The sequence below is a fragment of the Rhinatrema bivittatum genome, chromosome 3 (genome assembly GCF_901001135.1).
Source record: "Rhinatrema bivittatum chromosome 3, aRhiBiv1.1, whole genome shotgun sequence".
Taxonomy (NCBI): Eukaryota; Metazoa; Chordata; class Amphibia; order Gymnophiona; family Rhinatrematidae; genus Rhinatrema; species Rhinatrema bivittatum.
The window spans coordinates 181,148,051-181,175,351 of NC_042617.1; the positions used below are offsets into that span (position 1 = coordinate 181,148,051).

Genomic DNA, 27,301 nt, shown 5'->3' on the forward strand with positions numbered 1-27,301 from the left:
TATGACATTTTCCGTTTTATTCATCATTCCTTTTCTAATAATTCCCAACATTCTGTTTGCTTTTTTGACTGCCGCAGCACACTGCACCGTCGATTTCAATGTGTTATCCACTATGACACCTAGATCTCTTTCTTGGGTTGTAGCACCTAATATGGAACCCAACATTGTGTAATTATAGCATGGGTTATTTTTCCCTATATGCATCACCTTGCACTTATCCACATTAAATTTCATCTGCCATTTGGATGCCCAATTTTCCAGTCTCACAAGGTCTTCCTGAAATTTATCACAATCTGCTTGTGATTTAACTACTCTGAACAATTTTGTGTCATCTGCAAATTTGATTATCTCACTCGTCGTATTTCTTTCCAGATCATTTATAAATATATTGAACAGTAAGGGTCCCAATACAGATCCCTGAGGCACTCCACTGTCCACTCCCTTCCACTGAGAAAATTGCCCATTCAATCCTACTCTCTGTTTCCTGTCTTTTAGCCAGTTTGCAATCCACGAAAGGACATCGCCACCTATCCCATGACTTTTTACTTTTCCTAGAAGCCTCTCATGAGGAACTTTGTCAAACGCCTTCTGAAAATCCAAGTATACTATATCTACCGGTTCACCTTTATCCACTTGTTTATTAACTCCTTCAAAAAAGTGAAGCAGATTTGTGAGGCAAGACTTGCCCTGGGTAAAGCCATGCTGACTTTGTTCCATTAAACCATGTCTTTCTATATGTTCTGTGATTTTGATGTTTAGAACACTTTCCACTATTTTTCCTGGCACTGAAGTCAGGCTAACCGGTCTGTAGTTTCCCGGATCGCCCCTGGAGCCCTTTTTAAATATTGGGGTTACATTTGCTATCCTCCAGTCTTCAGGTACAATGGATGATTTTAATGATAAGTTACAAATTTTTACTAATAGGTCTGAAATTTCATTTTTTAGTTCCTTCAGTACTCTGGGGTGTATACCATCCGGTCCAGGTGATTTACTACTCTTCAGTTTGTCAGTCAGGCCTACCACATCTTCTAGGTTCACCGTGATTTGATTCAGTCCATCTGAATCATTACCCATGAAAACCTTCTCCATTACGGGTACCTCCCCAACATCCTCTTCAGTAAACACCGAAGCAAAGAAATCATTTAATCTTTCCGCGATGGCCTTATCTTCTCTAAGTGCCCCTTTAACCCCTCGATCATCTAACGGTCCAACTGGCTCCCTCACAGGCTTTCTGCTTCGGATATATTTTAAAAAGTTTTTACTGTGAGTTTTTGCCTCTACAGCCAACTTCTTTTCAAATTCTCTCTTAGCCTGTCTTATCAATGTCTTACATTTAACTTGCCAATGTTTATGCTTTATCCTATTTTCTTCTGTTGGATCCTTCTTCCAATTTTTGAATGAAGATCTTTTGGCTAAAATAGCTTCTTTCACCTCCCCTTTTAACCATGCCAAGATAGCTTGGCTCTCCTGAACCATCAGATAGTACCACCGCTACCACAGCCATTCAGTTACCGGACTCTCGCTGTGAGATACCAAGTGCCACTGTAGATGATACCCAGGTAACTGCTGCTAGGAAAAAACTACAACGAAGAAAGGCTACCGAGGAAGAGACTGGGAGTGGGTCAGTGCAGTTTAAATGTCCTGGCCCCACATCCCACTTCTTGACCGTTGCCTCTCCCACTCCTGAAAGTTGATTGGCCCCGGACTCAAATTTCACTCCCTTATTTACTGCATAGTAATACAATTCAGGCAAGGGGTGGGACGTAGCACCTCCCGCATTGTGGCCTCGATGCCATCTCAGTGTAGGACAGCTCAACTTCTTTATCAAAGCAAGTTAACTGTTGTTGAGAAGAAATGGGAGCATGCACCACATGTTCCTGGATATTACATCCTCTTGCATAAGAAATAAGGGATATTTCAGGAAAAAATGTATGTATCGTCAATTTCTTATAATGGCTGCAATTGCATGATATTTATTTGAGAACTGAAGCAAATATACACACTCATTAACTGACAATGATGATTTATAAGATAAAAGACTTGCACAATCTGAACATGTGGCCATTCGATAGGCTGTGTGTATTGCCTTAACAGGAAAATCCTGATATATAAAGCTCTACATCATAACACATGATGCATACTTTACGATAGCAATTTATGAGCAAATGCAACGCAACCTAAAGAACTGGCTAACCGTTAATCCTAGTTTAAGAGGTCTAGGATGTGCACGCTGAAAAGTCAGTAAGTTGTTGCATTCAATAGGTTTCCTGTATAAAGCTGTAGTAATTGAAGATCCACCCTTGAAAATTAAAATATTGAAAAATGGAATGCTGTGTGAGTGATACTGCATAGTGAACCTTAACTTGGAGTCCATTGTAATAATCCAGGCATCAAATTTAATGTAATTGCTCGATAGTGGAGGTCCAAATAAAACAAATGTTATTGATAAATCTACTCCACAACATTATGTGGGAAAACCAATGGAACACATAAAATTGTTCTTCAAAAAATACCACATACAAATTAGTGACACTAGGTGCCATCGGCAATCCCATTGTAACGCCATGTGTTTGCTGATAGAATGCATCATTAAAACACAAATAATTCCTTGTAAAAATGAATTGAACAAATGATATAATAAACTCAGATGGAATCCTCTGCGGTCTGGCAATATTGTTGATGGAACTTGAAGAGTAACCTGTTGTAGAGTATTAGAACCCAAGGAAGGCTTTGCCATATTGAGCAAGAACAATTTCTCGGGGCTTAATTTAGTTTAATGGGTGGATTTCTTATATATATTTAAATTGTACCCATCTTTCTTGCCACACACAACACCACATATCTTTTCAGCCACCTACAGCACTACACATAACAAGTCACAGAGAAACTGACAAAACACACAAAAATATAAACTGTCCAAAATTTTATTTATAGAAAATAAAGGATAAAATTAGCAGCTTCATATATACTACTTTAATTCCTATACAACATTCACTATAAAGTCCTCCTAAATTATGTTTTTTTCTTCCTTTCTTCTTCTTTTGTTTCTCCTCCTTCTTCCTTTGATTGGTATGAAACTGTAAATGTTTTTGACCATACTCTGATGAAGCAGCATGGTGACTGAAATATCAGTTAGTGTTTTTGACTTCTTGCCCTTAGCTCAAGTTAATATCACATTCACAACATACAGATTTATTGTGCTTCTTCCAACCAGTTCCAGATATGTATTTATTTATTTATTTATTTATTTATTTATTTGTTTATTTATTTATTTATGTATAGCTTTTTTTTTATACCGGTATTAGTAGATCCATCATACCGGTTTACATAATAACTGCAGGTTGAAATTACATTAAACAGGTGCAGGGTATGGGACTAGAAGGAACATTGTTGACAATCAGAAGGTATTGGTGACAATCAGGAGAGTTTCCCTGTATCAAGAAAGTAAACAAAGGATCATGCATCCAGCAATGGAAATAGTAATGTTCCACAATATTCTAAGCAGGGACCAGGCTATAAAGACATGGACAGAGGGTTTATACAACTTATTTGAGATATGCAGTGTCTTTGAGCTGTGCTTTTTGTTTTTTTAGCATACCATTTGATTATTTTTATTCACTGACATTGGTAAATAACCTTTGACTTATTTTTCTGGGCTCGGTTTGGATGAATCGAGCTGTAAGGGTCTAAATTACTACATTTTTGTTATTCCCTGGGATACAAAATGGGAGATAATCCCTAGTGAATCAAGTCTTTATTGTATCACTGCACCAAAATTAAAACACATAAATAAATCTCTTCACTTTAGAACTGAACGCAGCCAGTAAATTGTGTGTATATAAAATATAATTTGTATCTAGCTGTAGAGTTATGTATTTTAAAGTGTTTGGATTAATCTGTCACAAGGGATGTAAGAATTGCATACTGACCAAAAATTGATAGTTGTCTGGGCTGGAAAAAGCTGAAAATGTCAGGGAAGATAGTGGAGATGTGGAGGGAAGGAGATGAATGGTAAAAGTAGTATTGTGAGGATAGTACATTTTTGCTTTGCTATACATGCTTGTTTTACTTTACAGAGAAAATAAAGAAAACATAGAAGCTTCTTGTGATCTAATAGTGGGCTGTGATGGAGCCTTTTCTACTGTCAGAAAACAATTTATGAGGCAATCTCGTTTTGACTACAGTCAAGTGTACATCCCCCATGGGTACAAAGAACTGAGAATTCCACCCAAGAATGGAGATGTATGTATGGCATGTGTTACTCTTACCTGTTACTGGAAAAATCCTCTCTGAAATAAGGCTACAGTAACTTGGAATAAGCATTAAGATAATTGTATTCCCATTGTAAGAACCCCATATAATAGGGTTAACTTACACACATAGGGGCAGATTTTAAATACTTGCGCGAGCGCATACTTTTATAAGATACACGAGTAGCCGCGCGTATCTTATAAAATCCGGGGTCGGCGCGCGCAAGGGGGTGCACATTTGTGCAACCTGCGTGCGCCGAGCCCAGCGCGCGCTGCCTGTTCCCTCCGAGGCCGCTCCGATTTTGGAGCGGCCTCGGAGGGAACTTTCCTTCGCCCTCCCCCCACCTTCCCCTCCCTTCCCCTACCTAACCCACCCCCCCAGCCCTATCTAAACCCCCCCCTTACCTTTGTCGGCAAAGTTACGCCTGCTGAAAGCAGGCGTAACTTTGCGCACGTCGGCCTGGTGCCCCGCTCCATGGTCCGGTCTCGGGGGCTGTTAGGAGGCCGCAGCCACGCCCCCGGAACGCCCCCGGGCCGAAACCACGCCCATGTCGCCGCCCCTGAAACACCGTGCCCTGCCCCCTAAATGCCGCGTCATCCCACCACGCCCCCCAACACGCCCCCGACAGGAAGCCCCGGGACTTACGCGCGTCCCGGGGCTCTGCACGCGCCGGCGGCCTATGCAAAATAGGCACTCCGGCCCTGCGCGCGTAAATCCAGAAGGATTTACACGCGCAGAGGTTTTAAAATCCGCCCCATAATTTGTAAATAAAAATTAATGCATGTATGTCCAAATCCCAACTCCGCCCTCCCCCCTCCCAAGGAATGTATTTTCCCAGTGTTTGTAAAAGTATGTGTGAAATCAGGTTACACATGTCATTGAGCCAAGGGGAAAGATTTCGAGCAACAGTGATGATAAATTGGGCCAGTTTTCCTCCCTAGTACTGTAGAAAGTTAAGTTAGTCTGAGCACTATCCTTTGGTGAGTCCTCTTCTTCGCGATCATTGATTGGTGCCCTTTATATTTTTAAATAAATAAATGTAGTGTTCATGAAAGGTGCCAGACTGACAGCTCTGGAAATCAATGTCCTCCATTTATTTACAGAGTGGGTGCAGTATGGGCAATGGCAGCACAAGCTTTTCCATATTGCTTTGCCAATGTGCTGAAATCCTGTTCTGTGGACACTACTCCAAGGGATGAAATGCGATTCTGTCTCCATGCCTGTAGAATCTTTGACCTCTCTGCTGAATTTACCAACAATGCAGTCAGTTGTTGCTAAAACGTAATAGTGCATTTTTAGTGGAAGCTAGGAACAGGATGAAGACCACTCACTCATATCATGTAGATTCACTGAACATCTCTCAGGGAGTAATGATTGTGAACTCTGTTCATTGAGCAAGTTGTTCTTGTATGTATCCTTCTCCTCCAATGCAAGCTGCTGACTCCATGCTTTCCACCTTACTACAAGCACTGGGGTAGATTTTATAATTTTGCACGAACGCGTACTTTTGTTCGCGTACCAGGCGCGAACAAAAGTACGCTGGATTTTATAAGATACGCGTGTAGCCGTGCGTATCTTATAAAATCCGGGTCGGCGCGCGCAAGGGGGTGCACATTTGTGCAACCTGCACGCGCTGAGCCCGGCACGCGCTGCCTGTTCCCTCCGAGGCCTTTCTTTCCACCCCCCCGCACCTTCCCCTCCCTTCCCCTACCTAACCCACCCCCCCGGCCCTATCTAAACCCCCCCCCTACCTTTTGTTGGCAGATTTACGCCTGCTGAAAGCAGACGTAAATTTGCGCGCGCCAGCAAGCTGCTGGCGCGCCATCACCCAACCCGAGGGCTGGTCCAGAGGCCTCGACCACGCCCCTGGGCCGGCACCACGCCCCCGGTCCCGCCCCGAACCGCCCCTGACCCCGGACACGCCCCTCCCCGCCCCTTTTACGAAGCCCCGGGACTTACGCGCGTCCCGGGGCTGTGCGCACGCTGGCGGCCTATGCAAAATAGGCGCGACACCGCGCAGGGCATTTAAAATCCGGCCCATGATGTGCATGGAACAGACTTCCGGATTTGGTGCATCATGCTCTCTCTCAGGCCATGTTCAAGTCCAGTTTGAAAAGTCACCTTTTTAAGGCTGATTTTAAATCCTGAACATTTCTTTTCAAAAAAATGCTCTTCCACAGGCACTTAATGTGTCCAAAACCCCGCAAAACTAACAACGCTTATCACATGCAAACGCATGTTGATGAGGCTATTAGTTATTCTCCCCACATCTAAAAAAAAAATGTGCGCCTGACCTGCATATTTTTACACTCAGAAAATAACGCCTGCCCTGCACCAGTTAGGAAAACGGATGCTCGTAAAACTGAGCATCCGTTTTCCTAATCCGCTGATAGCCACCTCTCCTGGGCGCCCAATGCCAAGGAGGTGCTAGGGGCACACATTTGTCCCTAGTGCCTCCTTGGCAGCACAGCCCTTCATTTACATATTGCATCGCGCACCCAGGAGAGGTGCCTGAGCACATGATAGCAAAGCAGGCGCTCAAGACTGAGCGCCCGCTTTCCATGCTAATTTATTGCATCGGCCCCAATGTGCGTAAAACTATGCATACTCTTCCACAATGTGTATACTTTTCTTCATGGAAAAAATGGGCAATTTTCAAAAATCCCTTTTATTTGAGTAAATAGCTTTTGAAAATTGCCTTCTATTCGCTAGGAATACCACATTGGTGGCTACACATTCATAGTAAACATGTCTTAAAATGTTTTGAAGGGGTTAATAAACATGTGGATAAAGGTGAACCAGTAGATGTAGTGTATTTGGACTTTCAGAAGGCATTTGACAAAGTCCCTCATGAGAGGCTTCTAAGAAAACTAAAAAGTCATGGGATAGGAGGCGATGTCCTTTCGTGGATTACAAACTGGTGAAAAGACAGGAAACAGAGAGTAGGATTAAATGGTCAATTTTCTCAGTGGAAAAGGGTAAACAGTGGAGTGCCTCAGGGATCTGTACTTGGACCGGTGCTTTTCAATATATTTATAAAACATCTGGAAAGAAATACGAAGGGTGAGGTTATCAAATTTGCAGATGATACAAAATTATTCAGAGTAGTTAAATCTCAAGAGGATTGTGATACATTACAGGAGGACCTTGCGAGATTAGAAGATTGGGCATCCAAATGGCAGATGAAATTTAATGTGGACAAGTGTAAAATGTTGCATATAAGGAAAAATAGCCCTTACTGTAGTTACACGATGTTAGGTTCCATATTGGGAGCTCCCACCCAGGAAAAAGATCTAGGATTCATAGTGGATAATACTTTGAAATCGTCAGCTCAGTGTGCTGCATCAGTCAAAAAAGCAAACAGGAATTATTAGGAAAGGAATGATTAATAAAACGGAAAATGTCATAATGCCTCTGTATTGCTCCATGGTGAGTCCGCACCTTGAATACTGTGTGCAATTCTGGTCGCCGCATCTCAAAAAAGATATAATTGCGATGGAGAAGGCACAGAGAAGGGCACCAAAATGATAAAGGGGATGGAACAACTTCCCTATGAGGAAAGGCTGAAGAGGTTAGGGCTGTTCAGCTTGGAGAAGAGACGGCTTAGGGGGGATATGATAGAGGTCTTTAAAATCATGAGAGGTCTTGAACGAGTAGATGTGAATCGGTTATTTACACTTTCAGATAATAGAAGGACTAGGGGGCACTCCATGAAGTTAGCATGTAGCACATTTATGACTAATCGGAGAAAATTCTTTTTCACTCAACGCACAATTAAATTCTGGAATTTGTTGCCAGAGGATGTGATTAGTGCAGTTTATGTAGCTGGGTTCAAAAAAGGTTTGGATAAGTTCTTGGAGGAGAAGTACATTAACTGCTATTAATCAAGTTGACTTAGGGAATGGCCTCTGCTATTACTGGCATCAGTAGCATGGGATCTTCTTGGTATTTGGGTACTTGCTAGGTTTTTGTGGCCTGCTTTGGCCTCTGTTGGAAACAGGATGCTGGACTTGATGGGCCCTTGGTCTGACCCAGCATGGCAATTTCTTATGTTCTTAATGAGATTAAGTAATACTGTATCATGGTGCTTCCAAAGATCTGGTAGCCAGGTTGATTCTGGACAAAACTAGATTCATGGCAAATTGTACAGCTTTTCTGTTGGACCAACATTAGAATTATATTAGTCCTTTCTTATATGTCAAGTCTGAAATGTCCATGGTGCTTCTGTATAATAAAAAGACAGTCGATGACACTCAGCTCAGTGGAGATATGCATTGCCCACTTAGGACCCTATTTTCTAATTGTATGTACACAAACACATTCTTTGGGAAATAGGGTACTAAGCTGGGAAAAAAAAGAATATTCCATTAGCAAGTCACCATATGGCAGAATCATCATCTTTTTTGAAGATCTGATATTACTGATTTATGTATAAGATTCTGCAGAGATAAAAGAAAAGGCAAAAAAATAAAGAAGCATTTGATCTAGCTTTGGGGAGTGCACTGCTGGGTACAATAATGATCTGACTAACATCTTACAAACTTGATTTCTTTTTTTTTTTTTTTTTTTTTGCAGTTTGCTATGGAACATAATTACCTCCATATTTGGCCCAGAAATACATTCATGATGATTGCTTTACCTAATCTGGTAAGGGTTATTGTTTTTCTACTTCTTTAATAGTCATCAATTGAATTAAGTGCCCCTAGTTTATCTATATTATGCCCATCTTTTCTTATACATTGGTACGTGAAGAGGGTAATTTTCAAAACCATTTCTGTGAGTAAATCAGTGCTTTACCCATGGAAATGACCTTTTAGAGACCTGCCCACCAAATATGCGAATAAATTTATACATTTATTTATTTATTTATTTGTTAACTTTTATTTACCGATATTCGTGAAGCACATCATGCCGGTTTACATGTATGTATTTTATACACATGAGTTTACCCACAATGAGCAGAGGTGTTCCTAGTGGAGAAGTTAGGAAGGGGTTTGCTGTTACACACATACATTTGTACTTTCAGAGTATGCAGATATATTTTCCTGTAAATATTATAAGGTGAATTTTCAAAGGGGTTCCGTGAACAAAAAGAGCATATAATAAATATGCACATAAGTGGCATATACATACATCTATGTTATTTTATAACCTCAAGAATACTCCACCTTAACCAGCATGAAACCAGGCCGCTGGCACAAACCTTTAAACATGAGAGAGAGCATCTTTTAAACAAGAAGATGGGAGGAAGCTGACAGTCAATCAGATGCACATGGTTCGGAAAGATGGATCCTTGAAGGATACTAGGGGCATCCCAATTGAGAGGTTGCAATAAATTCTAAAGTAGCCCAGGTGCCTTTAAGTAAAGAGCAGACAGAGCAGAAAGATTCCAAATTATTCCTGTCAACTGATAAGCAGGTTGTTAATAAAAAACATACTTTGAAATGTCTGTATACAAATGCTAGAAGTCTAAAAAAATAAGATGGGAGAGTTAGAATGCATAGCATTGAATGAAGAGGTAGATATAATTGACATCTCAGAGACCTGGTGGAAGGAGGATACTAGGGTATAAATTATGGGGTTCCATTTTCAGCCACTGTGTGGCTCGGCTAGTTAGCAGGTTATTTTATCTGGCTAACTAGCTGTTGCGGGTGTGGACCCTTGAACCGAGGGAAAGTTGGTGCTACCTGCGGGGAGGAGCCCCACAGGTCCCCACCATTGGCAGGCGGAGCTGGTGGATTCAGAGGCCCAACTGGAGCTTCGCCAATACCAGTTCACATTCCCCCAAGGTTGAGCTCTCGGGTGCTGGGGGCCACCTGGTCTTAGGTGGGGACCTTTGTGGTGACGGAATCCAGGCAGGCAGGAAGTGTTGCAGGCCAGTATGCTGAGGAGGCAGCGAAAGGACAGACCAGGGTCAAGTTGAGATCAGAGCAAGTGAAGCACAGTTATGTCGGGGTCCAGTGATCAAAGGCAGGCAGCTTGAAGCAAGGTCAGTTTCCAGGTAATGGTTGTGGCAGGCGGAGAGGAATCAAGGTCGGTCTCCAGGCTGTGGTCAGTGGCAGGCGGAGATGAATCAAGCAGAGTCAAGATCCAGTCCAGGGTCAAAGCCAGAAGATCAATCCATGCAGGATGACAAAAAAAGGAGGATGAAGACCACAGAACATGAAGAGATGCTGGAAATAGACGAGAGGAAGACAGACCAGAGACAAGGAGATCCAGGAACAACCAGACGACAGGAACCACACAGAAGTCACGGACTCAGGAAACCACAACGAAGACCAGAGGAATGAAAAAAGTTATTTAAAGGGACAAGAGTAACAGAAAAGAATGAAAAAAAAAAGTGTGAAAGCTTGCTGGACAGACTGGATGGACCATTTGGTCTTCTTCTGCCGTCATTTCTATGTTTCTATGTAAGACAGGACTGAAAGCAATACTCTACTCCAGAAGGAATCAACTCATTGCCAAGACACTGGAGAGACGTAGAGGAAAGCCTTTTATCCACAGGAGCTGTGATGTCATCAGGAGACGCCTCACTAGATTTCCTGCCTCTGGCTCTTTAAGAGAGGTCAGACAGCACGCGTGTGCCTAAGGGATGCCCAGGAAGCAGAGCGGAGGAAGGCTGTCCTTGTCAGCAGGGCCAGCTGTAATGCCGTCGGCGCCCAGCAGCCCAGAGTGCCCCAGAGCAAGGGCCTCCCTGACGTCAGGAAGTGTTGTGTTGGGCCTGGAGCTGGCAGTGTCTCCGCTGTGGACAGCGGTGAAGCATACAGGGAGCCAACCCCTGCTCAGTAGGCTAGGAGGTGAGAGCGGCGACTGTGGAAATAGCTCGTGGACCACCGAGCGTAACACAGCAGGGTATATTCAGTGGCATGATCGCACCACTGATTACACCCAGTTTTCTTAAAGTTAGGCGGTTATGTCTAACCAGCTTAAAGATCAACCAGAGTCAGCCACATAAGTTAAGCAGCTAACTCTGAATACTGCTCCTGGAAGACCCCCAACTTATGCAACAAGATTCTAGCTGCATAACTCATTATGCAGCTAGAATTTAGCTGCATACGCAATGACTATTGCCGGGTAGCCATTTAGACGGATAACTTTTCAGTTATCCGTCTAAATGGCTTTTGAATATCGACCTCTATATTGCAATGATAGGATGGAGAAAACTGGTGGAGGGATGGAGCTATATGTTAGAGGGGCATATAAGCAAACAGGATAAAAGTTCTGCAGGAAACAAAGTGCACTGTAGAATCTTTATGGATAATAATTTCTTGTGAGAAGGGGAATAGAATAGCGGTGGAAATATACTACCATTCACTTGGCCAGAATGAACGGATAGAAATTATGGAAGCTAACAAAATTAGCAACAAAATAATAATGGGTAATTTCTACTATCCCAGTATTGACTGGTTAAATGTCACATCAGCATATGCTAAGGAGGTAAAGTTTCTAGATAAAATAAATGACTGCTTCATAGAGTAGCTGATACAAAAACTGACAAGGAGGTGGAGCTATTGTAGATCTAATCCTTAGTGGAACTCATGATTTAGTGCAAGAATTAATGGTGATAAGGCAACTTGACAGTAGTGATCATAATATGATCAAATTTGACTTGATAACTGGAAGGACAACACAAAGGAAATCTACTGCGATATTTAACTTTCAAAAGGGGAGACTATGACAAAATGAGAAAAATGGTTACAAAGAAACTGAAAGGAACCCTACAAGGGTTAAAAATGTATATCAGACATGGACGTTGTTTAAAATAACCATATTGGAAGCCCAAGTCAGATGTATTCCACACATTAAAAAAGGTGGAAGGAAGGGCAAATGACTGCTGTCATGTTTATAAGGTGAGGTGAGAGAGGCTTTTCTAGGCAAAAGAGCATCTTTCCAAAAACAGAAAAGGGATCAGAATGAAAAAAATAGGAAGCAGCATAGAAACATGATGACAGAAAAAAACCAATATGGCCCATCCGGTCTGCCTATCCGCCCAATTAATTTAGCATTATAATTCTCACCACTTCCTTAGAGATCCCCTGTATTTATCCCATACTTTCTTGAATTAAGATATTGTTTTTGTCTTACTACTTATACTGGGAGGCTATTCCACACATCTACCACCCTCTCTGTAAAGAAATATTTCCTAAGATTACTCCTGAGTCTACCCCTTTCAACCTCGTCTCCTGACCCCTTGTACCAGAGCCTCCTTTCCTTTGAAAAAGGCTCACCTCCTGTGCATGGAAACCTTGAAATATTTGAATGTCCCTATGATAAGCTAGATACAAAGCATTGATAGGGAAGGCAAAAACAGAATTTGAAAAAAAGCTTGCTGTGGAAACAGAATCTCATAATTAAATCTTTTTCAGGTACATTTGAAGCAAAAAGCCTGCAAGGCGGTCAGTTGGACCATTAAATGATCGAGGGGTAAAAGAGTCACTAAGGGATGACAAGGCCATAACAGAAAGATTAAATTAATTATTTTCTTTGGTCTTTATTGAGGAAGATGTAAGGCAGATATGCATAACAGAAGTGATATTTAAAGGTAATAATTCAGAAGAATTGAAACTGGAAGATGTAGTAGGGCATATTGACAAACTAAAGAGTACCAAATCACCTGGACCAGATGGAATGCATCCCAGAGTGCTGAAAGAGCTGAAAAATGAAATTGTAGACTTACTATTAGTAATCTGTAATAGTAATCTGTAAACTATCATTAAAATCAGCTACGCTACCTTAAGATTGGAGGGTGGCCAATGTAACCCCAGTTTTGATAAAGACTTTCAGGGGTGATCCAGGAAACTTGTACAGACCAGTGATCCTGATGTCAGTGCCAGGAAAAATGGTTGAAACTATTAGAAAGAGCAAAATTACTGAACATATAGATAGTTATAGTGTAATGGGACAAAGTCAACATGGATTTAGCCAAGGGAAGTCTTGCTCCACCTGTTATGTTATGAGTAAAGTCAATAGTGGACCCTTGGGCCGGCTGAGGTGGACAGCGTGCATAGGAGTTAATAAGCCGGGAGGCGGCACTCAGCTGGAGCGGACTGATGGCGTCTTCACCCTGGAAACCCAAGACCCCCCCAGGAGGAGCCCGTAGGGGTCCGAGTCGCTGGGACTTAGGAGAATCGTGAATGAGTCCAAGGTCTGTGGCTGGCTGAAGACAAAGGAGAATCGTGAAGAAGACCAAGGTTCGAGGCTGGCAGAAGACAAAGGAGAATCGTGAAGAAGACCAAGGTTCGAGGCTGGCAGAAGACAAAGGAGAATCGTGAAGAAGACCAAGGTTCGTGGCTGGCTGAAGACAAAGGAGAATCGTGAAGAAGACCAAGGTTCGTGGCTGGCTGAAGTCAAGGAGAATCAGGAACCGGAGCTGGAGTCAGGATATGTAGACAGCAAGTAGAGCCCAGAGCTGGAGCCAAGGCACAGCAGGACCAAACAGAACCTGACCTGGAAGCAAGGCACGGCTGGGACAAGCTGGAACCGGAGCTGGAAGCAAGGCACGGCTGGAACAAGCAGGAACCAGGGCTGGAAGCAAGGCACGGCTGGAACAAGCTGGAACCGGAGCTGGAAGCAAGGCACGGCTGGAACAAGCAGGAACCAGGGCTGGAAGCAAGGCACGGCTGGAACAAGCAGGAACCAAGGCTGAAAGCAACGCTGGGAAGCAACTAAGCACACAGTAGAGTGACCTCGTTGCAAAGGCAAAGCAAGGAAGTCAGACGCTGGTTTAAATAGCCGGCCAGCGTCTGACGTCAGGAACGGGGCGGTTCAGCACTTCCGGGTGCTGGACCTTTAAGAGCCCCCTGCTCGCGCGCGCGCGCGTTGCCTGGCAGTGGGAGGAGTCTGAGTCGTCCCTCGGCAGCGTCTCCACGTGGAGAGAGACGCTGCCATGCGGCCCTGCAGGCCCCAGGAGCAACGGAACGCGGCGAGACCGGGAGAGGCAGCAGAAAGGTAAGGACCCGGTCGCTAGCCTAGCGACCGGGACCGCAACAGTACCCCCCCTTTTACGCCCCCTCTTCAGAGGACTAGGCCTGTCAGGATGGTCCAGATGATATTGCTGTAGGAGAGTCTTGTCCAAGATGTTGCGGGCAGGCTCCCACGTATTGTCTTCGTCTCCACAACCTTCCCAGGCCAGCAAATACTCCCAACGTCTGTTGGCGAAACGAGCATCCAGGACCTCTCGTACCTGAAACGTAGGATCCCCATCCGTGATGGTAGAAGCGTCGTCCAGAGGCCTGGGGTGGAATCTGGAAAGAATTACTGGTTTTAAGAGAGAGACGTGAAAGACATCATGAATGCGTAAAGTGGTTGGGAGTCGTAGACGGTAAGAGACCAACCCTACTCTTTCCGCTACGCGGAAGGGACCACAGAACTTGGGAGAGAGTTTCTTGGAAGGTTGCCTCAAATGAATGTTCTTTGTACTAAGCCACACTCGATCGCCTGGGAGGAAGGTGAATGCAGGTTTTCGGTGTCGATCATAGTAGCGTTTAGCAGTGCGTGCGACCTTCTGAAGACGGTGTTGAGTTGAGGACCACAATTTACTCAATTGGTCCGCGGACAATTGAGCAGCGGGTGAGGAGGTTGGTACAGGTAGAGGTAACGGTGGTTTGAGCTGTTTACCGTACACAATTTGAAAAGGGGATTTCCCCGTCGCCGTATGTATCTGATTATTATAGGCGAATTCAGCCCAAGGCAAAAGCTCCACCCAATTATCTTGTTTGTGGTTAATGAACGCTCGTAGGAACAACTTTAAAGAACGATTCATGCGTTCAGTTTGCCCATTACTTTGCGGGTGAAAAGCGGAAGAGAAACTCAACTGGATCTTAAATTTTTTGCATAAGGCTTTCCAATACCTGGCTGTGAATTGAGGACCTCTGTCTGAAACAATGTCCTGAGGCAGACCATGAATACGGAATACATGGTGTGTGAACAGAGAAGCCAGTTCAGTGGCGGAAGGTAATTTGGGTAAAGGCACAAAGTGAGCCATTTTAGAGAAGCGGTCCACCGTGACCCATACCACAGTCTTGCCTTGCGAAGGCGGGAGTTCCACCATAAAGTCAGTGGCAATATGTGTCCAGGGTTCCGTGGGTATAGGTAACGGTTGTAGTAACCCTCTCGGGGGGCCATTAAGCGGTTTCTGCAGAGCGCAAGTGGGGCAAGAACTCACGTAAAGGGAAACATCACGTCGAAGACCTGGCCACCAATAGAAACGATTTATAAGATCCAAAGTTCTTAGTCTACCAGCGTGCCCCCCGGTCAAGGAGTCGTGGCCCCAAGACAGGACTTCCCTCCGAAGCCTTTTAGGAACCGTAGTCTTACTTGAGGAACAAATGGAAGTAGTAGTTAGTTGAACACAGGCAGGATCCAGGATGGTTCGTGGAGAGTCGTCCTCTTCCTCCGGCTGACAGGTACGAGATAGAGCATCGGCTCGAACGTTCTTCTCCGCTGGTCGAAACTTGAGGATGAAATTGAAACGACTGAAGAAGAGTGACCATCTTGCTTGACGCGAGTTTAGTCGTTGAGCTCGGGCCAAGTACAATAAATTTTTGTGGTCAGTGTACACTGTCACCGGATGATTAGCCCCCTCCAGCCATTGCCTCCACTCCTCGAAGGCTAACTTAATGGCTAGGAGTTCCTTGTCTCCGATGCCATAGTTACATTCAGCAGGCGAAAATTTTCTAGAGAAGTAAGAACATGGCATCAATTTGCCCGAAGTATCGTGTTGACTGAGCACCGCTCCAACAGCCAGATTCGAGGCATCGACCTCCAAGATGAAGGGTCGTTGTGGATCTGGGTGTCGTAGGCAGGAAGCGGCTAGGAATGCTTGTTTTAAGTCTTCAAAGGCAGCCGAGGAGGTAGTGGACCAATCGTGAGCGTTAACCCCTTTGCGAGTAAGCGCTGTGAGAGGAGCTACCTTCTGGGAGTAATGTGGTATAAAATGCCTGTAAAAATTGGCGAATCCAAGGAATCGCTGTAGCGCCTTCAGGCCAGACGGGCGAGGCCAATTGACAATGGCCGCCACCTTCTCTGGGTCCATCTGGAAACCGGACGAGGAAACAATATATCCCAAGAACGGAAGCGACTCGCGCTCAAACTGACATTTTTCAAATTTAGCGTATAGATGATTGTCCCTTAGAGCCTGTAAGACTTGTTTGACGTGTTGGCGATGGGAAGAAAGATCTTGGGAATAGATCAGGACGTCATCAAGGTACACTATGACGAAGGAATGAAGCATCTCCCGGAGTACCTCATTCATCAGATTCTGGAAGACAGCAGGGGCATTACATAAGCCGAAAGGCATTACTAAGTATTCGTAATGTCCATCTCGCGTGTTGAACGCTGTCTTCCACTCGTCACCGGGACGAATACGAACCAAATTGTATGCTCCATGTAAATCCAATTTTGTAAAGATCTTGGCCCCCTGAAGTCTATCGAGCAGTTCTGGGATCAGAGGCAAGGGATAGCGATCTTTCTTAGTGATGGAGTTCAGACCTCGATAGTCTATGCACGGCCGGAGGGAGCCATCTTTTTTGGACACAAAAAAGAATCCTGCTCCTGCAGGGGAGTGCGAAGGACGAATGAACCCTTTGGCAAGATTCTCCGTAATGTAGTCTGACATTGCATGGGTTTCTGGCAGAGAAAGAGGGTATACCCTACCCCGCGGAGGAGTGGAACCAGGTAGTAAATCAATGGCACAGTCGAAGGGCCGATGGCATGGAAGCAGTTCAGCCTTTTGTTTGGAGAACACGTCAGCGTAATTCTGGTACGGCAAAGGAAGGTCCAGGGCAGAGTGAGAGAGTAATATCTCCGGTCTAGGAACGGGATCCAGGCAATTCTGGAAACAGGAAGGACTCCATTGCGCAATTTGGAGAGAGTCCCAATGGATCACCGGAGCATGTTGTTGCAACCAAGGGAGTCCCAGGACCACAGGGTGCACCGATGTATCAAGTAGCAAAAAGGAGATTGTCTCAGTGTGAAGCACTCCCGTCCGTAAAGTGAGAGGCATCGTAGTTTCAGAAATGGATCCAGGTAGAGGGGTTCCCTGGATAGAGGTAACCCGTAATGGAGGTATCCGGCGCTTAGTAGGTAGTCCTAATTGGTGTACCAGTTCTCTCCAGATAAAGTTCCCTCCGGCTCCGGAATCAATGAAAGCTAGAGTCTGAAAGGAGCCACCTGGATACTCCAACGTTATAGGAACTGTACATTGAGGAGTAGCATTAACATAGCCTAGGGGAACCTCCTCATCTCTCCCTAGACTTGAGCTTTTCCCGGTCTCGCAGGACACTGACCCAGGAAATGACCCTTAGTGCCGCAGTATAAGCACAGGCCTTGAGTGCGGCGACGTGTCTTCTCCTCCTCGGTTAGGGGCGCCCGACCAAGCTGCATAGGTTCCTCAGAGGGGCTGTGGGAGGCTGATGATGTCTTGTGAGATAAAGTCAGAGACCTGGAGAAGGAGGGTGCCAAAGAGACAGGCCGACGAGGAACTCGACCCTCCTTAGCTCGTTGCTGCAATCGCCGGTCAATCCTCCCGGCCAAGTCTATCACCCCGTTCAGAGTGAAGGGCAGGTCGCGAGCCATCAGCTCGTCCTTGATACGGCCTGCAAGGCCTTCCAAGAAAATACCCTGCAAACAGTCATCCTGCCAGCCGAGTTCCATCGCCAGAGTACGAAATTCAATAGCGTACTCCGCCAGAGAACGGGATCCTTGTCGTAGCTGTAGAATTTCAGTGGTAGCGGTGGTAGCACGAGCTGGCTCGTCAAAAGTCTGTTTGAAGTGAGTCACGAAATCCTGTAAATTGTGCAGCATGGCGTCCTGTTTCTCCCACATGGGAGAGGCCCATAGCATAGCTCTCCCATCGAGCAGAGACAAAATATATGCTACCTTGACGGCATCAGACGGGAACTGCCCTGGTAGCAAAGTGAAGCGGATGAAACACTGATTCAAAAACGCCCTGCACGATCTGGCATCCCCGGAGTATCGAGTAGGCGCTGGAAGCTGAGTCTGCGCGGGAGCTAGAACCGCCGGTGGAGGCGGGGGTTGTGCCACCGGAGGAGGATTGGCGTCCAAGCGACTGGCTAGGCGATCCACCGTAGCAGCCAAGACTTCCAGACATTGCTGTTGCTGCTGGATTCTTTGGGCCATGCCAGGGATGGCCTGCATAGGAGCGGAGTCCGCCGAGTCCATGGCCTTTGCAAACTGTTATGTTATGAGTAAAGTCAATAGTGGATCCTTGGGCCGGCTGAGGTGGACAGCGTCCACAGGAGTTAATAAGCCGGGAGGCGGCACTCAGCTGGAGCGGACTGATGGCGTCTTCACCCTGGAAACCCAAGACCCCCCCAGGAGGAGCCCGTAGGGGTCCGAGTCGCTGGGACTTAGGAGAATCGTGAATGAGTCCAAGGTCTGTGGCTGGCTGAAGACAAAGGAGAATCGTGAAGAAGACCAAGGTTCGAGGCTGGCAGAAGACAAAGGAGAATCGTGAAGAAGACCAAGGTTCGTGGCTGGCTGAAGACAAAGGAGAATCGTGAAGAAGACCAAGGTTCGTGGCTGGCTGAAGTCAAGGAGAATCAGGAACCGGAGCTGGAGTCAGGATATGTAGACAGCAAGTAGAGCCCAGAGCTGGAGCCAAGGCACAGCAGGACCAAACAGAACCTGACCTGGAAGCAAGGCACGGCTGGGACAAGCTGGAACCGGAGCTGGAAGCAAGGCACGGCTGGAACAAGCAGGAACCAGGGCTGGAAGCAAGGCACGGCTGGAACAAGCTGGAACCGGAGCTGGAAGCAAGGCACGGCTGGAACAAGCAGGAACCAGGGCTGGAAGCAAGGCACGGCTGGAACAAGCAGGAACCAAGGCTGAAAGCAACGCTGGGAAGCAACTAAGCACACAGTAGAGTGACCTCGTTGCAAAGGCAAAGCAAGGAAGTCAGACGCTGGTTTAAATAGCCGGCCAGCGTCTGACGTCAGGAACGGGGCGGTTCAGCACTTCCGGGTGCTGGACCTTTAAGAGCCCCCTGCTCGCGCGCGCGCGCGTTGCCTGGCAGTGGGAGGAGTCTGAGTCGTCCCTCGGCAGCGTCTCCACGTGGAGAGAGACGCTGCCATGCGGCCCTGCAGGCCCCAGGAGCAACGGAACGCGGCGAGACCGGGAGAGGCAGCAGAAAGGTAAGGACCCGGTCGCTAGCCTAGCGACCGGGACCGCAACACCACCAATCTGCTACCTTTTTTTGAAGGTATGAATAAACATGTGGATAAAGATAAGTCATTCGATATAGACTACTGGAGTTTCACAAAGCATTTGACAAAGTACGTCATGAGAGACTCTTGAGGAAATTAAAACTGAAGGGAATGTTCTATTGTGGATTGAGAACTGGTTAAAAGATAGAAAACAGAGTAGACTAAATGGTCAATTTTCTTAATGGAGAAAGGTGAATAGTGGAGGGCCCCAGGAATCTGTACTAGGACCACTGCTTTTTAACATATTTATAGATGACCTAGACATGGGAACAGTGAGTGAGTTGCTAGGATTGAATAATTTTGTATCATCAGCAAAAGTTGTTAAATCACTCGAGGATTGTGAGAAATTGCATGAGGATCTTGTGAGACTGGGAGATTGGGCATTCAAATGGCAGATGACATGTAATGTTGACAATTGCAAAGTGATGCTCGTAGGGAACAGTAACCCAAATTATAGCTACACAATGCAAGGTTCCACTTTGGGAGTTATCACTCAGGAAAAGGATCTAGGCATCATCGCGGATAACATGTTGAAATCTTCTGCTCAGTGTGTGCGGTGTCAGCAGCCAAGAAAGCAGAGTGCTAGGAATTAGGAAAGGACTGGAGAATAAAGTAGAGACTATCAAAATGCCTCTGAGGCTCCCCATGGTAAAACCAAACTTTGAGAATCGAATGCAGTTCCAATCACCGCTGCTCAATAAATATATAGCAGAATTTTAAAAGGTTCAGAAAAGGGAGACTGGAATGATAGGATGGAATGATTCCCCTATGAGGAAAAGCTAAAGAGGTTTGAGCTCTTCAGCTTATAGGAGAGGAGCAGCTGAGGAGAGGTATGATAGAGGGCTACAAAATAATGAGTGGAGTAGAATAGGTAAGTGTGAATCTGATGCTTAGTCCTTGAAAAAGTACAACCAAAGGACACACAATAAAGTTACTAGGTAATACATTTAAGACAGAAAATATTTTTTTTTACTCAACATATACTTAAATTCTGGAATTCATTGCCAGAAAATGTGGTAAAAACTGCTAATGTAGCTGGATTTAAAAAAGGTTTGGATAACTTCCTGGAAGAAAAGTCCATAAACCATTATTAAGGTGGACCATTATTAAGGTAGACTTAGGATGAGCAGCATGGAATCTTTCGATTTTATGGGATCTTGCCATTTACTGATTACCTGGATTGCCTACTGTTGGAAACAGGATACTGAGCTTAATGGACCTTGGGCCTAACCCAGCATATCATTGCATGTTGTTATGTATATATATATTTTCGGTGTTGTTCATACATTTTACTGGGGATAAAAGAGGCAGTCTATGGTATTATTGGGCAGGGTTCAGAAGTAAGTGCAATAATTGTAATTTTGTTAAAGTTATGTGAATTTATTACCAAACTTATTCGAACACCTATACACCTGCTAATTGACTCCTGCTAGTGAAATTGGACTTGTCTGTTGTCAGCAATTTTTGAGGGGGAGGTTCGGATGAATTGTTTGGGGTTCAGGATAAAATGACAGAGAGTATAGGTGAACTGAAGAAGGACTATGTGAATTGCTGAAGGTATTAATGAACTGGTGATTACAATATGCATGCCCATCAGTTTTTTCAAAATGGAATACATTCATGCTTTATAAAATACCTACTTCCCTGTATAATTCTGGGTGTTTATTCGTGCAGTGTCATGATAATTTTGTGCATAAAATATGTGAGTATGTTTATAAAATGAGTAGAGAAAGTATGCACTTTCGTGCATTGGGAATATATGTGTATACTTTTGGAGCAGAAATATTAACTTTTCTTTTTTTTAACAGCTGCATTTATCTCCAAATTGCTATAGTGCTACAGACTCTGAAAAGGCAGGCAAGCCAAATCTTCCAAAATATCATTTTAATTATAAGAACATAATATCAAAATGTTCCATTTATTTGCAATAGTGAAAACATGTGACATATACAAGGAAATGTAATACTCATAGCTTCTGTTAAAGAGCAAAAAGGAAATATTAGTCCCCTCTGGTCACACACCTCTTTACATAAAAGAGATGAGTATGGGTGAGATTTTCTGCATAAATTACTTGGTAAGGTGACCACTTCCCTGATACTAACGGGTCCAGTCTTAATTACACCTATATCTCTGCACGTCGGGCTAAGTGCACCAAATGTTTCTTCCTGCACTTGCCAGTCTTCAGACACAGTCCTTTTCTAATCCCCCAGGACAAGTCTTTTACCTGTACTCTCTTCATGCCCTTTGAAGACTTTGAGAAGCTCAAGACTGGTGATGAAGTGCTGGATTTCTTCAAGACATACTTCCCCGATTCCATTCCTTTGATGGGAGAGTAGGTTTTATTGCTTTCTTATATGGCTTGCTTTTGTTGGCGAAAGAATTTTTATCAAGGTTGTTTCCCTATGAGACCTTCATACCAAAACTTGTTTTTTTGGGGTTTTTTTTAATGAATGTGTTCCAGTGCAGCATAAATTGTGCTCAGGGATGGGTAACTTTGAAACAGCTGCACGGGTGCACATATACGCGTGTTTGCTGGCTCGCATCTAGACACGTCCATTTTATAACCTATGCGTGTATATGCGCGCATGGCATAAAACAGGCTGGACGCGTGCACATGTGCGCACTGCTGCTTCTACCGCGGAAGTGGGGGGGATTTTAGTAGACACGCGCGCTGGCACAATAACCAGTTTTCCCAGTTTACCCAGGCAAGGGATAGGAATTCCAAACTCCCCAGGTTTAACAGCCGCTCTTCTCCCCTGATAACCCCGACCCTTAAAACCCTGATGACATGCCTAGATTCATTTTATGACTTACACGCCATCCACATCAGAAGTAAAGTTACGCGGCAGGGGACCCCAGTGTGCACTTGTGTGCATAAGTATTTATGCGCTGGTTTCATTAAGAAATCCAAGAAAGCCCATGCCCTGCCTGCACCATGCTCATTCCCCTCCCCTTTTTTTTGAAAAAAATGTATGGGGCAGTTTTGTAAAGGAGCACGCGTGGGGTATATTTGTGCGCGCTACCTGGTGTGCACAAATGTACACCTGATTTATAACATGTGCGCGCGCAACGGGGTGCACACTTGTGCACGCTGAGCCCTAAGGGAGGCCCAATGGCTGCACTAACCAGACACACACCATTTCATTTGAAAACAGGAAAATATATATAGTTTATGGTATCATAAATTAATAGAAAATCTTTCAGATTTAAAAAGAATAATTTCAGTTAACTTATATATAATAACAATTATGCTGAGCTACAAATACATAGGTAAAAAAAAGAGAGGCGTTCTGGTTATCTGGAAAACATAAGGTGCGTGCCGAGTAGATTTAGCTATATGCATAAATGCCTCTGCGCACACATCTTGGAACTGCTCAAAAGGGGGTGGGGCATGGGCGTGATCTGGGCAGGGCGTGGTCAGGGCAGGGCATGGGCATGTTGGAACTTGAACCAGAAATATGCGCGAAAATACTTATGCAATCTGCTGTGCGCCAGGGCCCCCTGCCATGTAACTTTACTTCTAATATGGATGCTGTGCAAGTGAGAAAAGTAAGAATATGAGATAGATCTGTGGGGTTTAAATGGTCAGGGTTAACTGGGGGGGGGGTTGTTAAAACAGGCAATAGCGTCAGCACATGTCCCTTTTAAAAAAAAAACCACTTACGCGGTATGGGGGTAATTTTCAAAGGAGTTACGCGCATAAATGTAACTACTATTGTAGCAATTTTCAAAAGCCATTTACTCACGTAAAGTGCACTTATGCGAATAAATCCTATGGACGATTCAATGGCATATATTGTAGCAATTTTCAAAAGCCCACTTACTCGAGTAAAGTGCATTTACATGCGTAAAACCCAGATTTACGCATGTAAATGCTTTTTAAAATCTGGCCCTATAAGCGGGATTTGCGCACACCCACTTAAAATTCAGTGCACATGTGCGCGCGGGCCAGGCTATTTTTTTTAATGTTCGCATAGACGCACATATGTTATAAAATACCCATGTCCCTGGGTTCGGGCCGACGAACGTGCCCACGTGCGGTTTAAAAGTTAATCATGTGCGCATATATTAGAGTCCTGATAAACTATATACACCAAAGTACTGTAGCTGATTACTTTTTAGACGTTGAGAGTTTGAAAATTGCCTCTGTATTAAAAATGTGTACTTTTGCATATTTCTTATGTCTAAATGATTCTAAGGGCTGTGATAGTGGAAGCTCAACTTTTGATGTTACTGCAGACTTGCACGCATGCATTCAGATGGGAAGCCAAGCTCCCATTATTGCAATACCTCATTAAAACACACAAAAGGGCCTGCACACTATCATTCATTTTTAATACATCTCTACATACTGACCGTACACCTGTGAGAAAAGAGAGCAAGAGCAGAAATATTACGATGTTTGACATCCTTTCTTGGATGTCCTTATGGGCAAAAGGCTTTGGTCTTGAAATCGTTTTTGAACAGGAGCTACTTGCATCTCCCTCTTTATCGCTAAGTGTTTCCAACATTTCCTAGGGTCTTTCCTGCCCCTTTATGCCTTCATCTCCTTGTCTCTAGGGGGTAGATATTCAAAAGCGATTGGTTAAGTATGTTGGCCAGATGAGATTTATCCATTTAACTTACAAGAGATATTCAGCAGCACGGCTGACTTTAGTTCTGCTATTGAGCAGGTCTAACTTTTCTGGTTAACATAACGGGATAAGTTTAAATATCCCTTCCTTCTCCAGCTATGTTAGCCTGATACGTAATTCCTTCCCGAAATGCCAATTTCCTGACCACCACATAGCTAGCTAAGTACTTATTCAGATATATGGCGACCCTTGAACATGGCCAGATATTCAGCCACCGCCACGGAGCCAGATAAGTCCTTACTTAACCAGTTAAGAAGCACTGAATATCAACCTCTAATTGTTTCTTATTGTTCCTAGAGTTTTCCCTCCTCCTTTTTTCCTTCTCCCCATGCCACTATTTCTTCAGATCATGTTTTCTTGTTAAGATTTTTTTTTTTTTTTAAATTAATCTGATACTCGCTACAGCTGCTATAAGTACCTTGATACAGTTGCTGCGCTGATATGTTCACTTAAAGGTAAATTTTAAAACATTCACACGGGTGTCCATTTTATATCGGTGCATGCGAGTGCCAACTCACGTATGCAAGGGGGGGGATTTTCTTAGAAACACATGGCGATGCGATAGGGCATTTCCCCAGTTCCCTCCCAGTCCGCTCCAATAACCCCCTAGCTAACCTGTCTGCCTTTTCCCCTATCCTCCCCAGCCCCTAAAATCCCCCTAACTACCCGCTTCTTTTTGTTTTTTTTAACTTACCTGCTCTACAGAGCAGCAGTAAGTTGCGCGGGCTGGCGGTGCGCACTGTCCTGGTCTGCCCATGCCCTGCCCCTGGCTCGCCCCTTTTATCAAACCTGGCTCTTCCGCACATACTGGAAGATACGTGCGTGGCTGTGGTGCTTTGAAAATGCACGTGTGTATCTCCCGGTATTGGTGTGTGCCGGCGTTTTAAAATTTAACCTTACGGGGGTAATTTTCAAAAGGATTTAAATTTTGGTTTTACGTGTGTAAATGCACTTTATGCCTGTAAGTGAGCTTTTGAAAATTGCTACAGTATATGCCATTGAATTGTCCATAGGTTTTATATGTATTAGTGTGCTTTAAGCTCGTAAATGGCATTTGAAATTTGCTACAACAGTTACATTTACCTGTGTAACTCTTTGAAAATGACCTTCTTAGGCTTTTTTTCCTACAGGAATAACAGAACTGCCAAATGTGTACATTCTGTTAAACTGGCCATGTGTTATTAGATTGGGCGCACCACTGATTGCTCTATGCTTTAAAAAAATTCAAATCAATTAAATCCATACAGAAAAATAGTTTTACAGTCTGTATGCTAAGTTCTAACACAAGTCTAGAAAATGAATGGCTTATGAGTAAATTTATATATCATCTCAATATGTTTGTTGTATATTCTGAATATGGTCATTGGAATTGATTTACAAACATATTATTTTATTTATTTATTTATTTATTTATTTATTTAAAGATTTGTATCCTGCACTGTCCATGATTCTAGACAAATAAATTATCTACACAATAAAAAAAACCCTCATTAAATGAATAATAACAAATACAGTCAATATGTATTAAGTATTGTGTTTGGTAAAATAGAACAGGATTAAGTATACTTTCAGTACAGTATATTCAATACATTTTTATATGGGAACCATTTAATTTAACATTCAGAGGGACAGTGGACAAGAAAAGATGACTATTGGCAGACAGTTTAGTTTGCAGGAACTGAGAGGCATGGCTTGCAATGTCTTTCACACTATGAAAGCCTTGAGTAAACTGTGGAATGCTCTTTCATTATGCTGCTTCTTATATTATAGTAACATATGTATTATATTAAAAAATGTTGATCAAGAGCTTTTGTTTTTAAGGCAAGCATTAAAGCAAGATTATTTCCTGTTGCCAGCCCAAGCCATGATCTCAGTGAAGTGTTCTTCATTTTACATTGACACAAAATGTGTGCTGATGGGAGACGCTGCCCACGCTGTTGTGCCATTCTATGGACAAGGAATGAACGCCGTGAGTCATGCTTGTGGTTTAAAACACTATTGAGTTTGATTTTACGTTATTCAGTATTTCTAGGGCAAAAAGGAGGGATATTAGTTTAAGCTGTACAGACAGGGTAGTCTTGCTGTACCAACCAAAGATCAAATTATCAGGCTGATGCCAAATTAGCTCAGTTTCATATCACCTTTTATTTTTTTCTTATCTAATTCTAGCAAGATCTACTTTGAGTTGAGAAGGGCTTCTGAAGAAATGGAAGAGACACAAAAGTGACACCCCCTCCCCCCCACCTAAGACTGTGATCTTTACAGTAAATAACTTCAAACTACTAAATTGCCAGCAATGAGGAATATTTCTGCACAAGATCACCTCTGTTTCCTAATTGCCTGTGTCTGTTTTGGTGACCCAAAATAATAACCACAGAGTTTCGAGAGTCCTACGGTAAAAGTCCATATTAAAAAAAAACCCCAAAAACAGACCAAACTATGTGCTTATCAATAAATTAACAGCAAGATATAAGAATGGCAAAAGCCATGCATTTACATGAATAAAACACATTTCTATACATGTAACTGAGTTTTTGAAAATTGCTGGGCATAAAAGTGCACATAGAAGCTATTCACACAGCAAAGAGGCATTCCCGGGGGGCATAGTTGAGGGCAGGAATAGCATACACGTGAATACATTAGATTTCTGAAAGCATGCGTGTAAAGCTACTCACACACATTAACAATCTGCTAAGGAGTGGGCGGAAATGTTTGCGTGTAAGTCATGCTGGGTGCTGTGTGTAGCACCAACTTTGAAAGTGGTCTTGTGCGCAAGCCTCTTTGAAAATGTTGGCTATGTTGTGCATGTGTTCTGAACACAGAAACCTTAGCCCTGTGTGAACTACTGAAAATTATTCTCCCCATTGCAAATTCCTATGAGTTCTGATGTAGCTCTTGAAAAGACTATGGCTAATAAAAATATGATATTTCCTGTATAGCAATCTATACAAATAAAATATCCTGTGATTTTAATTTGTATGTACAATGCTTCAATAAGATAATTTTAAATGGTGTCAAATCCACTCTTTTCTGACTTTTCTACATTTTATTGTATTTTTTTTCTTTTCTGTTGTGATAATCTGTCCCTGGCAGCTTTTTGATATGTATCTAACCTCAGGGGCAGATTTTCAAAGGGGTACGAGTGTAACATATGTGTGTACCCCCGAAAACCTGCCCCAAGCTTCCCCTGCG

General features: G+C 43.8%; 1 protein-coding gene across 4 annotated transcripts in view; it reads left to right on the forward strand.

Moving 5' to 3' along the window:
• Window positions 1–27,301, forward strand: part of KMO (kynurenine 3-monooxygenase) — a 142,689-nt gene that overhangs the window by 88,986 nt on the left and 26,402 nt on the right. For all 4 annotated transcript variants that reach the window (XM_029594006.1, XM_029594007.1, XM_029594005.1 and 1 more), the window contains exons 7-10: window positions 4,077–4,242; window positions 8,827–8,898; window positions 21,686–21,807; window positions 25,931–26,078. In XM_029594006.1, coding sequence (XP_029449866.1) covers window positions 4,077–4,242; window positions 8,827–8,898; window positions 21,686–21,807; window positions 25,931–26,078 — 508 coding nt within the window. The remainder of the gene's footprint in view (window positions 1–4,076; window positions 4,243–8,826; window positions 8,899–21,685; window positions 21,808–25,930; window positions 26,079–27,301) is intronic.